Consider the following 15,255-nt stretch of genomic DNA (forward strand, 5'->3'; position numbering starts at 1 on the left):
TGTGCTTTCCTTTCAGAAGTTTGCCATGCGAATGACTGGTGGAGAACAACTATGGATGAAAGGACAGGGAGCAGGTGACGGATTAGAGGGTGGGGGAATGTGCGGGGACGGCAGTTCTGAGGAGCCGCAGCTTTGCTAGGGTTAGATAACCTGCAAGGTGCAAGATATTATCGGTGAACATAACTTACAAGCAGATAAGACTCTGCATTTTTTGTTTGTCTGCGCCTGCACAGCCATCCCCATGTTGAGCTATAGATGGTTTCCTGGAGGATAACGATCCCTTAGATATGCACATTAATTATCTGTATCCCCAAAAATATCATAATAATAAAAAAAAGAACACAGAGGAATAGCAATTTAAATGACAAAAGGAGCCAGTCCTTTTTTATAGCGAGGTAATTATCTACTGCTTGCATATTTTAAATGAAATGCGATTATTAAGTTGTGCGTTACCATGGTACTGCCATCAAAATGCTTCCTGTAAGGCAGAGGGCACAAAACATGAAATAAATAAGACAAAAAAATAAAATTAACTGAAATTAAACTAGAGAGAGAAAGTGAGTCCATTGATCGCAAGCTTCAGGCAGGGTGAAAGGAGGCAAGAAGAGAGCGTCTCTGATGTGAAGAGTTGTTCTGCTTCAGAACCAGACTACAAAGGAAAGACCGTGGAGGCCCTCAGAGCGCGCGCTCCGCCGTGTGTCGTCAGGCGCAGGGAGGCTGCATGGATGGCTGGCGGTGGTGGAGTGCATACAGCCCATATCTCTGCTATCCAGCATCACGGGACTTCTGCCAAGGCCAGCTGGTAACTGCTGGCTAGAAAGACAGCAATGTGGTGTGTCCAGTACACACTGGAAGGGGAGGGTGGAGCAGTAGGTAGCAGAATACATTTTGGGAAGAGGGAAGGAGAGCAAATGGCACTTACCAGTTGAGGAGTTGTGGGGAACGGCATGTGGAGCATTTCGCTCAGCAGGGGAGAGGTCACCGCCGCATTTGTGCAAGTTGTGCTCGAGAAGCAGTAGCATTGGGCACATTCTGCTTGGGGAGAAGGGGGAAAACAGCATATGGCACGTTCCACTTGGGGAGGGGGTAAACCACAAGTGTCATGTTCCACTAGGGAAGAGGGGAACACGTGGCACAATCTGCCACTCTGGAGGAATATGGAAACAGCATGTGGTGAGCTTTGCTTGGGAAAATAGGGGGCAGGGGAAAGCATGTGGTGCGTTCCAGGTGGGGTGGGGGACAGTATGTGGCACATTCTGCTTGGTGAGGGGTGGGGGACAGCATGAAGGCGAGCTACTCTCAGAGGTATGGGGTGTGAAACTGTTCCACTCAGGAAAGTGGAATTTTTTTTTTCTTTTACAACTTTGGTTTTCAACGATGCTTTGTTTGAGAATCACAGAGCGCACTCTAACTCATTACTACTGATCTGAGCCAGCGAGAGAGCGCACTGTCATTGTGCACATCAACAGAGCAGGGACTAGCCCAGCCCTTGAAATGAAGGTCATCAATGACATTTCATTTCAGGGAGGGGTCAGGGCCTACCTCTATTGGCAGAATGCACTGAATTGTCATCAAAAAGGAAGTTGTAAAGAAAAAAAAAAAGCAGTTAGTGTCATTAGGGAAGGATAGTGAATTTTTAAATAAAGCATATTAGAAAATAGATTCGATTATAGCATTAAACAGATAAGTATTTAGGATGAAAATTAATTTGAATTTCGGACCACCCTTTTAAGTGCTCCAACTAATAGATCATTAATAACTATATTTAGATATAAGGTTTTCACATCCTGAGGGTTTTTTATTACACAAATATATGAAAAAAAAAAAAAATTTCATCGCTAGACATACCTTAGACCAGTTTGGCCGCTTCAATTGAACACCAGGTTGGTAATCTTTCTTTGGTTCTAATCCAAATGGTAGAGCTGGTGGGGCAGGTGCACCCCAGCCTCCGAATCCAGGTGGAGGTGGTGGACCACCAAAAGCTGGTGGTGGAGGTGGAATTCCAGGACCACCGGGGAAAGGTGGTGGCGGTGGTGGCATCCCAGAACCACCAGGAAATGGGGGGGGTGGAGGAGCTCCCGGAAAAGGTGGTGGTGGAGGAACACCAGGAGCACCTGGAAATGGCGGAGGACGAGGTGGCCCACCAAAAGCCCCTGGGAGGGGTGGTGGAGGTGGAGGTCCACCTAAACCAAATAGGGGAGGAGGCGGTGGAGGAGCAGGTCCTCCCATGGAAGGAGGCAGAGGAGGTGGTGGGGGTGGTGGACCTCCAAATCCTCCTGATAAGGGAGGTGGTGGTGGTGGAGGAGGAGGCGGGGGTGGTCCTGCTCCTGAAGGGGGAACTGGTAGGACAACGGTAGAGACTGACATGGTGGCCATTTCTTTTTTCGTATCTTCAAGCTCTTTTGTCAGCTTAGTAACCTGAAAAAGAAGAATCATTATAAATGAGTACAGTTTCCCCCCCAGGAACAGATGAACGTGGGCTGAAGGAAATTCTTCCCTTTGCTAGGGTAAATGCAAATAACATTTTTTTTTCCTCACTGCACTTTCATTTCTTAAACTTTTTTCCATCATGAGACCAAGTCCATTAAAGTTTTACATTTTTTTGCCAACCTAAATGCCGATTATTACTCCCACTTCGATAAAGCCAACATGGCGGTGACTATCTCGTTCCTTGCAGGTGTAAAAATAACATTTTGCAAAGATTTGTGCCTTAGAAAGAAGTACTCAATGTCTTGGACTGAAATCATGATTTTTGAGTAATTATATTTCTTTTCTAACTACTGTATTATTCATTTTATGGCTTAAGTAGCAGAACGAGGTGAAAGCTTTGTCGGATTTCCATTTTCGCATTTCTTTTTCTTAGTCGCTGACAGAACAAAGAGTAATAAAAGCTTTAAGGATAAAGAGGGAAAATCCGTGAGACTTGACAATGTGCAACTCAGTAAATGTATGCGCTTTTGTTAAGCCTCAATCTGCCGGTGGGACTTGAGATCACAGCCCATATCTGCACCCAACACGTGAAAGGTACATTATACTAAAGGACTTTGTTCAAACAAACGCACCCCATGGATGAGAATTTTCCGGAATATTTCTGATCACAGATTCTCACTGGTGAGGTATAAAACTTAACTTTTAAGAACTATGGTTAAACATCAAGAATACTTCGTTTTTGGGACCAACAGCAAAAAAACAACATTAGTTCTGGTGTACACTGCCGGTCGGTAAGTTGCTTCTCTGGTGTCTGTGTCGCTGTTCAGGCTCTGAATATCTCGCCCTGATAAACTGCAAGACGACTGAACGGCAGAAATGACCTGACATTGAAGACTGGCACTTTCTCATCCTTACTTCTGGCCACTTAAGAAAAATCATCAGGGGAGCAGTAGGCATTAGCCTGAGAGCACCCAAAAAGTGAAAGTCAGATTAGTCAGAAGTGCTTCTGGTCAGACAGACACCATGATGTGTGCAGCAGGCAACGCAACGCACTTCTGCCCACACCGAATGTTCACTGACTAATGGGGTTGTCCCCTTTACCCCTTCATGACGAAGACCATTTTAATGACCAGGCCAAATTTTTTAAATCTGACCAGTGTCACTTTAGGAGGTAATAACTCCGGAACGCTTCAACGTGTCCCAGTGACCCTGAAAATGTTTCGTGACACATTGTACTTTATGTCATTGGTAAATTTAGGTCAATGAGCTTTGCATTTATTAGTGACAATATCGGAATTTAAGCCAAAATTTTGCAAAATTTGCAATATTCAAACTTTAAATTTTTATACCCTTAAACCAGTTAGTCATGCTGAAGAAAATAATTCCATTTCCCATATGATGACTTTACATCTCCATCATTTTTAAAACGTCATTTTATTTTATGATGTTAGAAGGGGAAAAGTTGAGCAGCAATTTTTCATGAAACGTACAAATCCTGTATCTTTAGGGACCTATTTAGATTGAAATGGGCTTTGAGGGGCCTGTAAATATTGGAAACTCCCCAAAAGTGATACCATTTTAAAAACTGCACCCCTCAAATACTTCAAAACTGCTGTCAGGATTTTTTTTTAACCCCTCAGGTGCTATACAGAATTTGAAAACATTAGGTTGTCATATTGAATATTTTCATTTTTCTTTTTTTTCACAAAAATGTTGCTTTAGCCCCAATTTTCACATTTGCAAGAGGTAACACGAAAATGTGGATGCCAGAGGTTGTTACCCACTTTCTTCTGAGCACGGCGATATCCCACATGTGGTCAAAAAGATCTGTTCGGATACACAGCAGGGCTTGGGAGGGAAAAAGCGACATTTGCTATCGGAAGTGTAAATTTAGCTGGAATATATTGCAGACACCATGTCTCATTGGAGGAGCCCCTGAGGTACCAAAACAGCAGAAACCCTCATAGGTGACCCCATTTTGGAAACTAGAGTCATCAAGGAATTCATCTAGGGGTGTACTGAGCATTTTGTAACCTACAGGTGATTCACAAAACTTTATAACATTTAAATGTGAAAACAAAAAATGACATTTTTTCCTCTAAAATACTGTTTTAGCACCAACTTTATAATTTCCACGAGGGGTAATAGGAGAAAATGGACCCCATAATTTAATTAAATTTCTCCCGAATATAGCAATATTCCATATGTGGTTGTACACTACGGTTTGAGCACATGGAGTGATCGGATGGGAAGGAGCGCTACTTGGCTTTTATAACGCACATGTCATTTGAATAGATTGTGGGATGCATTAGCTGAGCCCCTGAAGTGCCAGAACAGCAGAACCCCCCCCCAGGTGACCTCATATTGGAAACTCCAGTGCTTAAAGATTTCATCAAGGGGTGTAGTGAGTATTTTGAACCCATAGGTGCCTCACAGAATTTTGTAACATTGAGGACATTTTAGTGCTGCAAATGTAATTTTTTTCTATTTGCTGCAAAGTTGTCAGTTACACAAGGCTTAATAGATGAACCTGGACCCCATAGTTTATTGCGCAATTACTCCCATTCGCGGTGATGCCCCATATGTCGTTAGAAATTACTGTTAGGCCACACGTCAGTGCTGAGAAGGAAGGAGCGCCATTTGGCTTTTGGAGCACAGATTTTCCTTGAATAGTTTGCGGGCAACATTTGAGGAGCACCAAAGGTGCCAAAAAAAACATAAAAAAGTGACCCCATTGTAGAAATTAAACATCTCAATGAATTAATCTACGGCTGCAGTGACTATTTTGTAACATCAACGCCAGGCTTTTTTCTGGAGAAATGCAATTATGCCAGTTTAGGGCCCAGTGTGCCCCTATATATTGTAGCGCCCCCATACATTGTGCCCAGCTTGTGCTTCAGGAGACACGAACCCCATAAATTGTTAATTGGTCTCACCTCACTACAATAATGTTAAGGCTATGTGCCCACGATGCAGAAATGCTCAGGATTTTTCCTGAGCGTTTCTGCATCTCCCTGGCAGAAAAAGCGGACTGCACATGCGGACTGCACATGCGGACTGCACATGCGGACTGCACATGCGGACTGCACATGCGGACTGCACATGCGGACTGCACATGCGGACTGCACATGCGGACTGCACATGCGGACTGCACATGCGGACTGCACATGCGGACTGCACATGCGTTTTTCCTGCCAGGGACATGCGGAAGTGAAGCGTTCTTCACATGCATTTCCGCATGCGGGTTGTCAAGTGCTTTCCAAGTGATTTTAGCATCACTTAAAAAGTGCTTGACAACTTGGTCACACTATATAAATCCATGCAACCGGCATGGATTTATATAGTGCGACTGTAAATGGTAAAAATAAAAATAAAAAATCTATACTTACCTTCTGATAGCCCCCGGAGTCTTTATTCGATGCGTCTTGGCTTGCCGGCAGCTCGCGATAGACTAAAGGACCTGCTGGCATCAGCGGTCGTGTGACCCATCACATGACTAAATGACATCACGGCAGGTCCTTATCAGACCATCGCGAGTTGCCGGCAAGCCAGGACACATCGCTAAGGACACCGGGGGCCATCAGAAGGTAAGTATAATGTATATTTTTTATTTTATAACAGGTACTATGGTACCCGGGTCCGGAGGAGTCTCCTCTCCTCCAGACCCGGGTACCATCCGCACTTTGAAACGCATGTATTCCACATGTACAGATGCAGTGATGCGGATTCCATGTGTTCCAATGCAAGTCAATGGCGACGAAAACGCCGCGTTTACGCAAAATAATTGGTAATGCTGCGGATTTTTCCGTAATGATAATCCGCAGCGGAAATTTCAGCAGCATGTGCACAGCACATGCGGATCATCATTGGGGAACATGGCAGACCTTCTACCAAGCGTTTTTTAAGCGTTTCTGCAGCGGAATTGCCGCTGCAGAAACGCTTAAAAAATGCATAGTGGTCACACAGCCTAAACATGTGGCTGCTTACTGCGGTTTAGGCACAGGAGGGCTCAGGAGGGGGGCATTTGGATTTGGTAGCACAGAATTCACTGGATTTTATTTGAGGGGGTGGGAGCCGTGAATCTTTTTCAGGGTCTTTGTTCTGGCAGTAACGTGGGAACCCCCTATAGTTCCAGTGACAGATGATGGGCCTGAGTGGGGGTTGGCTTTGCGCGGGATAAATTAGGCTTTTTATTGGTAACATTTTGGGGTACATAATATTTTTTGATAGTGTTTCAATCAGATTTTTCAGATGTAGAATGAACAAAAAAACAATTCAGTTATTGTTTTATTTTTTGTTCACTGTGCGGTAAAAGTGGAGACCGCATTGTTCGTCAGGTCGGTACAATTACAGCGATACCAGATTCATATTTTTTTTATGTTTTGCTATTTTTATAGACTTTGTATTTTACATTGTCATATTCTAAGAACTGTTAGTCTATTTTTTTCCCGAATGAGCCATATTGGAATTTATTTTTTGCGTGACAACTTGGCAATTTTTTTATATCACTTTATTACATTTTTTGTGTGTCAGTATTATGAAAAAGCGTCATTTTGGCATGTTTAATTTTTTTTTTTTACGGTATTCGCCATATAGAATAATGTTCCAGATCGGGTCGTTCCAGACGCGGCGATGCAAATTATGTGTATTTTTTTTGTTTATTTTTGTTTTATGATAAAGGCTGCATTTTTAGTGGCAAAGCTGCTTTTCAATGTTTGTTTGCGCTTTGTGTTTTTTTTTACACATTTTATTTTACTTTTTTTTCACCTTTCCACTAAGTCCCACCGTAGGACATGTATATTTTTCACTTTAATTTCTGGCCTCGTGTACTGCAGTGCCTGAGACCTGTCAGCTTACAGCTGGATCTCACAGGCCACCGTACCCTGAGGTCATCAGATGACCTTGGGGTACCATGGCAAAAATCGGCATTTGCGATTACAATCGTGGGGTGGCCAAAGGGAGTCTTAACCCCCTTTTAACCACTTCGATTTACAGCAGTATTTTAGGGGTTAATCAGCCCCGATCGGTAACAAAATTGGTTGAGGCTGATACCAGCAGGGTGGCGCTATTCACTTATTCCTCAGCGTCATTAACATGCAACGCTGAGGAATAAGGTCCCTTAATGACCGCCGGTAAATGGCATATTGGCTGTCGTTAAGGGGTTAAACTATGAGTACTCCGTAGGTTCAGTGACTTATAAAATAGGAAAGTGAGCTTTCCTCACCATCCCCGGGTCCAGTGCCGCCTCTCTGCTGCTGCTCAGGTGATTAGCTGCAGTGTTGTTGACTTGATATCACTGCTGCAGCCAATCACAGAGCTCAGCTGATGTAGACAGTACGAACCACTGCGCTCAGTGACTACATGAAGCTGATGTCACTGCTGCAGCCAATCAACAAAGACCAGGGAAGCGGTCTTTGTTGATTGGCTGCAGCAGTGACATCAGCTGCCAAGTACTGCACTAACAGGGGCCTTTACCCTTTGTTCCAAAATTGTATTCATTCTGCTTTTTGTAGGAGCAGTAGGACAAAGCTATAAAGTACTTACAGTGGTTGTCTCCTTTCCACTGTGTTCAGTCCACTGACTTGAGTTTTCCTTCCCTACGCCGGGCCCAGTGCTGTTGCAAAGGGTAAAGGCCCCTTTTAGTGCAGTACTTGGCTATTTCTACAGACACAGGGTCTCAATAGGGACATAGATACCAGAGAAATCTCTCCTCAGTCAGCAGGCAGGCTGAGGATACACAGAGACACTGCTCCAACAACAAGAAAATTGAAAATAAGTCGTGCAACTGATCTAGGCTTTTATCCTGCCGGTCACAACCAGTGTTTGTACTATAGGATATGCATATAGATGCTCCATACACCCTAGAGGAGTATATATAATTCCTAATGATGACACACTGAACACCTACACAGCAGAGGTAGCTACTGACACAATGGTCACAGAAGCTGAAAAAGTTACAACAAAAACTGGATGAACGACTTCGATGCTACTGAGATCTGCATTAAAAAAGTTGCTCTCCTAGCCACCATAAGGGTACTGACATTTTGTATCGGCCAGTCTCCCGCCATTACACTACTGTAGGTAGGCTGCTTGATGGCAAGGGGACTGCAGACACCTATGTACCAGTATAGTGAAGGCAGAAAGACGTGACTGCCAACAAGCTTCACTCTTGGCGTAGAGATTAAAACCACTGGCAATCACTATATATATCCCTGCAGGGATGACAGATGCTAGCAAGGCCTATAATAGCGGCCATTTAGGAGACCTTCTACAGGTGTTCTCCAAGTTAAGTTAACCTTTACTGTAAATGTCCTGACTTACTGATTCAGAAAGATGAGAGACTTCTGTTTCAAGATTTTGTTTCTCGGTGACAACCTGCTGCTTCTCAGAATCCAGGGTTTGCTTCTCTCCTTGAAGATCAGATATTTTCTGCTCAAAGTCGCTCTCTTTGGCTTTCATTTCCACCTGGAGCTCATGTCTTGAAGTGATTTCTGCATCCAGCTGTTCATAGGTTCAAGCACAAACATTACAAGGTGACCTCCAAGCCAAAGAGGTTTTCATCCTTTCACAGATCTATTCAACAGAGGTGTCTAAAACCCAACAACTCTCATTCAATATTTAAGCAACACCTTCCACCGAAAACAAACGTCTCTTTAAAAAGGGATTAACTTTGGCCTTTACGTACCCTCCTTTATTAAAGAGGTAGTCCAGGTAGCCCTGAACGGCAGATATCAGGCAGGAAGTGGTGGTGCCAAGGTGGCTCTGTGCTCCACAAGAAGAATGTTTATAGGGAATCCATCATCAGGTTTTTTCTAAGTAATACAAGAGCAGCATCAGAGACCCTGATTCCAGCAATGTATTACTTATTGAGCTGCTTGCTGTAGTATTGATAAAATCACTTTATTCTGCAGATCTAGCAGTTCTCTGAATGCTGAGCTGTGTATAGCCCCACCCACGCCTCTGATTGGCTGGTTTCTGTATACACTGTGCATAGGCAGAAAGCTGCCAATCAGTGGTGGGGGTGGGGTTATACAGAGCTCATGAATATGGAGGACTACATGGCCACAGGTTTACTAGTCCTCTAGTGATAAAATTATTGCTTTATAAGATTATCAAAACTAGAGCAAGTAGCCCAGTAAGTGACATTGCTGGCATCAGGGTCTCTGTCTCTACATTATGCTGCTCTCAGATTAGGTGACAAAAACCTGGTGACAGATTCCCTTTAAGTCCCATGTGTAAATAAGAAAAAAAATGTAAATATACCAGAAATTAATAAAAATATGTGACATGGCTGAGCATATTATGTAATAGGGGAGATGAGAGGCGTCAGACACTTTTGATCAGGTTGCAGTGGTCGGCCTTACTGCCATATTTCTGATGGGATCTGCTGACAACATTCTAATTCTATGAGCAATTTATGAAGCCGTGACGCTATAAATTATAGCCGGAGCCTCTATATTATCAGATGAGAAAATTCATGAGACAGAGAAATTAAGTGCAGCAGGCAGCACCCTCCGATTGGAGTCACGTAATGGCTGTAGTGCGCGCGTTGCACGCTGTACTTCATGCAGGAGACTACATTTGCTAGAAAACCAATATGCAGCGTCCACCAAGCTGCTCGCAAACAGAAAGGAATAATTTGTCCAGCAACTGTCTGGGTAGAGGAGCCGCGAAGAGGCTTTCTGACATACAGCTGGCCCCTCTAATTACATCCCAGTCACAACTTCAATTATCCCCTATCAGTCTGGGGCCTGGAGGTCACTCTATCAGCCCCATCGTGCTTGGGAATGAAATTTCCAGGGTGAGGCCACCCGACAGCTCGGCCACAGCACTATCTCTTCTCACGCTGACAGCTAAATTATTTTTTTAAATTGAAAAAGTAAACATGTGGGCTCCGCTCCGCTGATAAGGGTCAAAAATGCTGAGCCGCGGACTAATAAACACCCGCGCTTGTGATCCTTGCCAAGTGCCGAGGACTAAAGAAATATAGGAAAGTGTTCCTTAAGAAAAGAAAGAAATATTTAAGGGGAATAAAAAGGTGACGGGGCGTAAACACCCCATAAAGGCTTCTAGTTATGTCCTGTTATAAAGCATTTATCACCATCACCAGTAGGGGGAGCCAGTTATTTATACCTGCTCTGAAATGGGCCCTGTACTTTCAGGCAAATTGATCATGTGATGGAAAAAATACCCCTGAAAATAAAGAAATGGCTCCAAAATCTTGATTAGAAGAGGCCCGATTCAAAGTTTATGCCACAATTCTGGCTTAAAAAGCTTTGAAAGGTGGCAACATTTTTTGAACAAAGCGAGGCTGCACTAAAATGTAAAAACTTCTGGGCGTTCTCATGGTATCTTCATCCAGCCCCGACGAAGTCAGGAAGGGGTTAACCGTGGAGATGGTTATGTTGTGGGGATGGTGGCGTCAAGATCATGCTTTTACTACGTTTTGTGGAAAAAGACACTTACACTTGAAGTAAGGGTTAATTTACACAGGTATTTATATTGCATTATATTGGAAAATTATTTGAAAGGAAGGGATTCCCAATTCTTCTGATTAGGCCATACTTGTTTAGGGCAAGGAGTGGCCCCCTTGCGGACAAGGAGTGACACCCTTTGGGCAAGGAGCGGGCCCTTTTATGCTTTAAGTTACCTTTTTCACCAAATCTCGAGCCTTGGCTTCGCTTGTTTCTACTTTTTCCTTATCAATATAATGATCTGAAAGGAAGAAAATCTGGTATTTACTCTCCAGGATACACATTAACCTTCCAGCTGTGATGTATAAGCTGCGGACTAAACGATGTAACATGATGGGAACAAGTGGGTGGAAAGTGCATTAACCTCCTCAGCCCAGTACAGGAATTCTGGAGAAACTTTTTACATAGTTACATAGGTTGAAAAAAAGACCTCAGTACAGCAAGTTCAACCTTCCTCCACCAATTATACATTTTGTCACTAAATTATCTACAACCCACGATGAGGAGGGGCGGGATATGGAAATTAAGTAGATATGCGGGGATTTCTTTGCGTCCCCCAGACGGGAAGCTTGTTAAAACTAATTTAATAAAAAGCAATTTAAAAGAAACCAAACCTCTACTATGGGCCATACAGGTAAGTAACGATTACCCTTTCTATCACCTGTATGCCCATATTAGAGGTCAGATAAGTCCCAGAAAGTGACAGATTCCCTTTAATAACTTGCTTTGCAGCGAAAAAAAATATAAACTTTGTTTTATACAGTGGCTTGGAAAGTATTCACCCCCTTGGCATTTTTCGTGTTTTGCTACCTCACAACCTGGAATTTCACTGTTTTTTTTGAGGGTTTGCATCAGTTCATGTACAGAACATGCTTACAACTGTGAACATTTGGTTTTCTTTTTATTGTGAAGCAAACAACAAATACGACAAAATAACTGAAAACTTCAGTGTGCATAACTATTCACCCCTCTAAAGTCAGTACTTTGTAGTGCCTCCTTTTGGGGCAATTACAGCTACAAGTCTCTTTGGATAAGTCTCTATGAGCTTTCCACATCTTGCCCCTGGGATTTTTGCCCATTCCTCAAGGCAAAACTGCTCCAGCTCCTTCAAGTTAGGTGGTTTCCTCTGGTGGCAATCTTCAAGTCTGATTCTCAATTGGATTAAGAAAACACATTTCCCCTTAAACCACTCGAGTGTTGCTTTAGCAGTATGCTTTGGGCCATTGTCTTGTTAGAAGGTGAACCTCCATCCCATTCTAAATCACTGACAGACGGAAACAGATTTTGCTCACAAATATCCCTGCATTTCTCCTCAACTGACCATTTTCCCTGTCATTGCTGCCAAAAAACATCCCCACAGCATAATTATGCCACCACGTTTCACTGTCGGGATGGTGTTCTTGGGGTGATGACCTGTGTTGATTTGGTGCCAGACATAGCGTTTACCTTGGAGGCCAAAAAGTTCAAGTTTGGTCTCATCTGACCACAGCACCTTCCCTCCATATATGTGGCAAGTCTCCCACATGTCTTTTAGCAAACTCAAAAGGAGCCTTACAATTTTTGTGTGTAAGTAAAGGCTTCTTTCTGCCCACTCTTCCATAAAGCCCACTTCTATGGAGAGCACGGTCAAATGGACAGATACTCCAGTCTCTGCTTGGGAACTGCAGCTCCTTCAGGGTTACTTTTGGTCTCTAATGCTCTCCTTTCCCGAGTGTTTGGTGGACGGCCCTCTCTTGGCAGATTTGTTGTGGTACCATGTTCTTTCATTTGATGAGAACGGATTTGATGGTGCTCCGGGGATCAGAGATTGGGATATTTTTTTTTAAATATTTTTTTATATAACCAAACCCTGACTTGTTTGGAGATCTCCTTGGTCTTCATGGTGTTGTTTGGTTAGTGGTGCCTCTTGGTTAATGGTGTTGCAGCCCCTGTGGCTTTTCAGAAAAGGTATAAATAATTGCTTGGGCCACCATTTTTAGGGGCTTTATAGCAAAAGGAGCGAGTACATATGCACATGCATATTAAATTTATGCCTATATTTTTCTCACTTCACTAATTTAGACTATTCAGTGCTGATGCATCACACACACATCGGATTAAAAACATATTTAAACACAGGTTGTAACATAACAAAATAGGTAAAAAGCCAAGGGGGTGAATACTTCCGCAAGCCACTGTATCTTTTGGCTGAACTTAATGTACCCTGCACTGTTATTTCTCAGGAGCATTAAAGTCCAGTACTTTAATACTGATGGCTGATCCTTAGGATAGGTCATCAATATCAGAGTGTGGGGCATGACACGAGGACCCCCACTGATCAGCTGTTCTTTGTGCCGGCCAGAGATTCTCAGTTGCGGAGGGTCCACCGCTCCATCGACTGTACAGTGGTCATGTCCAGGTACTACACATTTGCCACCTACTCAAATGAATGAGTGGATCTGCAGTACCCTGCTGTGGCCACTGAACAGTTGATGGCGCTGTGCTGTTCCACTCCACAACTGATACTGGTGCCGATGGCGGATGTTAACAGCTAATCAGTAGGGGTGCTAGGTGTCGCAATCCCCACCGGTGTGATCTGGATGACCTACACTCCATTGTGTGACAGTTCTGGGCAGGATTATTTCTAAGTAATCTGGATTTCTATAGAAACCTTATAGAGGCATGTCCTATATACTCACACATACCTATATGGCCTTCAATGTCAATGTCTAAGCGTTTGCACTTGAAGTCAGGGTCCGCTCCATTTTTGCGCAGGATTATCTGAGACACGACCTCATCAATCAGCTTGTAGTACTGAGGTCTGAAAAGAGGGAGAAAAGAAAAAAGAAAAACTTTGCAGATGAACACAATTTCCAGTGTGCAGAGACATGTGAAACCCTGCCGTCACCGCAGCAGCTTTACTCCAACACCGATGAGGAATTTGTAGCGGTGAAGGAAATCAGACGGCTGTGACAGTCTCTGAAGGATGTGACCTGAGGCGGCTCAGCAGGGTACAAGGTTCTCAAGGAAGCCCGCTGACCGGATCCCTTTGAAGTTGTGCTATGTGCAAGGTCTGAGCAGTGGTGATCGTCTGGCTTCAGAGAATATTTGCTAGATAAAGTCAGTTTTAAGAACCCTTTAATATGGCGCTAGTACACAGCCACCGACATATTGCATTGTGTATTAGGGCATAAACACACAAACTCGGATGTGTATGGTTAAAAAAAATAAAAAAGGTCCTCTTGGATAGGTGCACAAGGCTAAATTACATTAAAAAGTTGATCATTTTAAAACACTGGGTAGGGCACTGTAAGCTTAAAGGGGTAGTCTCATGTCCAAGATCCTATCCCAATATGTAGTAGGTGTAATATTAATTCTATAAAATTATATTATGATTATAGCAAATTGCTCCAATCAGAAATGTAGTATAGTTCTTCTGATTCACTATGCCACTTACCCTATGTGCAGGGCACTGCCGTAGATTAGTATCCATAATCACGGCCACTTATATTGTGACAGTTAGTCATTAGTGGTCGTAACCATGGAAACCGAAGCTACTGTAATACAATGCCCTGCACATGGGGTAAGCAACATAGTTAATCAGAAGAACTATACAACATTGTTAATTGGAGGAATTTGCTATTATACCTACTATATATTGGGATATGATCTTGGAGATGAGGGGATATACTCCAATATAAACTTTCATCAATGGGCAGGAGTTAAAAGTGATCTCTAAATAACAGAAAGGGTCCGTCTATTTTAAGGGCTAGAAGCCAAAGTTAAAACTTTTTTTTTTCTTTTTTTTAAATTAAAATAAGTAAAATAAAAACCAGAAAAAAAACAAAACAAAAACAAAAAACAATGAATTGTATGGAGCAGCAGTGTGCATGCCCAACCAATGCTGCAGTCTCTCTCTATGGGACTGCTAGAAACGGCAGAGTGCAGCACTCCCCAGCCCCATAGGGAATAAAGTGTCGGTCTAGCATGAGCACTGCGGCTCCATTTTAACGTGGATTTAAGTGCTGTGATCAGCGCAGGTGCCAGCGGTCAGACCTCCACCAATCTATAACGTAGCAACTATCTTGTGTACAGATAACTTGTTGTCACTAAGCTACACCTTTGTCCTTTAAAGGATTGTCCAGTGAAGATAGGCGATCGCTTCTAGATCGTTGAGGGGTTACACTGCCGGGCACATGCCCAACCGCCTGGCACATGCCCAACCGCCTCTCCAGTCATTCCCTATGAGGCTGCTGGAAACCGCCGAGTGCAGCCCCCTAGGAGTCAGCATGCGTACTGCCGCTCCACTCTTCTGCCGTTTGCTGCTGTCTCAGTAGTCGGACCCCCATCAATCTATAAGTTATCATATATC

The 15,255-nt window shown here is 43.4% G+C and overlaps 1 protein-coding gene across 3 annotated transcripts in view; it reads right to left on the reverse strand.

The window, feature by feature from the left end:
* DIAPH1 (diaphanous related formin 1) overlaps positions 1 to 15,255 on the reverse strand; it is a 244,228-nt gene that overhangs the window by 134,057 nt on the left and 94,916 nt on the right. For all 3 annotated transcript variants that reach the window (XM_073649668.1, XM_073649667.1, XM_073649669.1), the window contains 4 exons: positions 13,589 to 13,704; positions 11,081 to 11,145; positions 8,752 to 8,931; positions 1,849 to 2,418 (listed from right to left, as the gene is read on the reverse strand). In XM_073649668.1, coding sequence (XP_073505769.1) covers positions 1,849 to 2,418; positions 8,752 to 8,931; positions 11,081 to 11,145; positions 13,589 to 13,704 — 931 coding nt within the window. The remainder of the gene's footprint in view (positions 1 to 1,848; positions 2,419 to 8,751; positions 8,932 to 11,080; positions 11,146 to 13,588; positions 13,705 to 15,255) is intronic.

This window comes from Phyllobates terribilis, unplaced genomic scaffold, assembly GCF_046119375.1.
Source record: "Phyllobates terribilis strain yellow unplaced genomic scaffold, ASM4611937v1 Scaffold_10__3_contigs__length_209671492, whole genome shotgun sequence".
NCBI classification, from domain to species: domain Eukaryota; kingdom Metazoa; phylum Chordata; class Amphibia; order Anura; family Dendrobatidae; genus Phyllobates; species Phyllobates terribilis.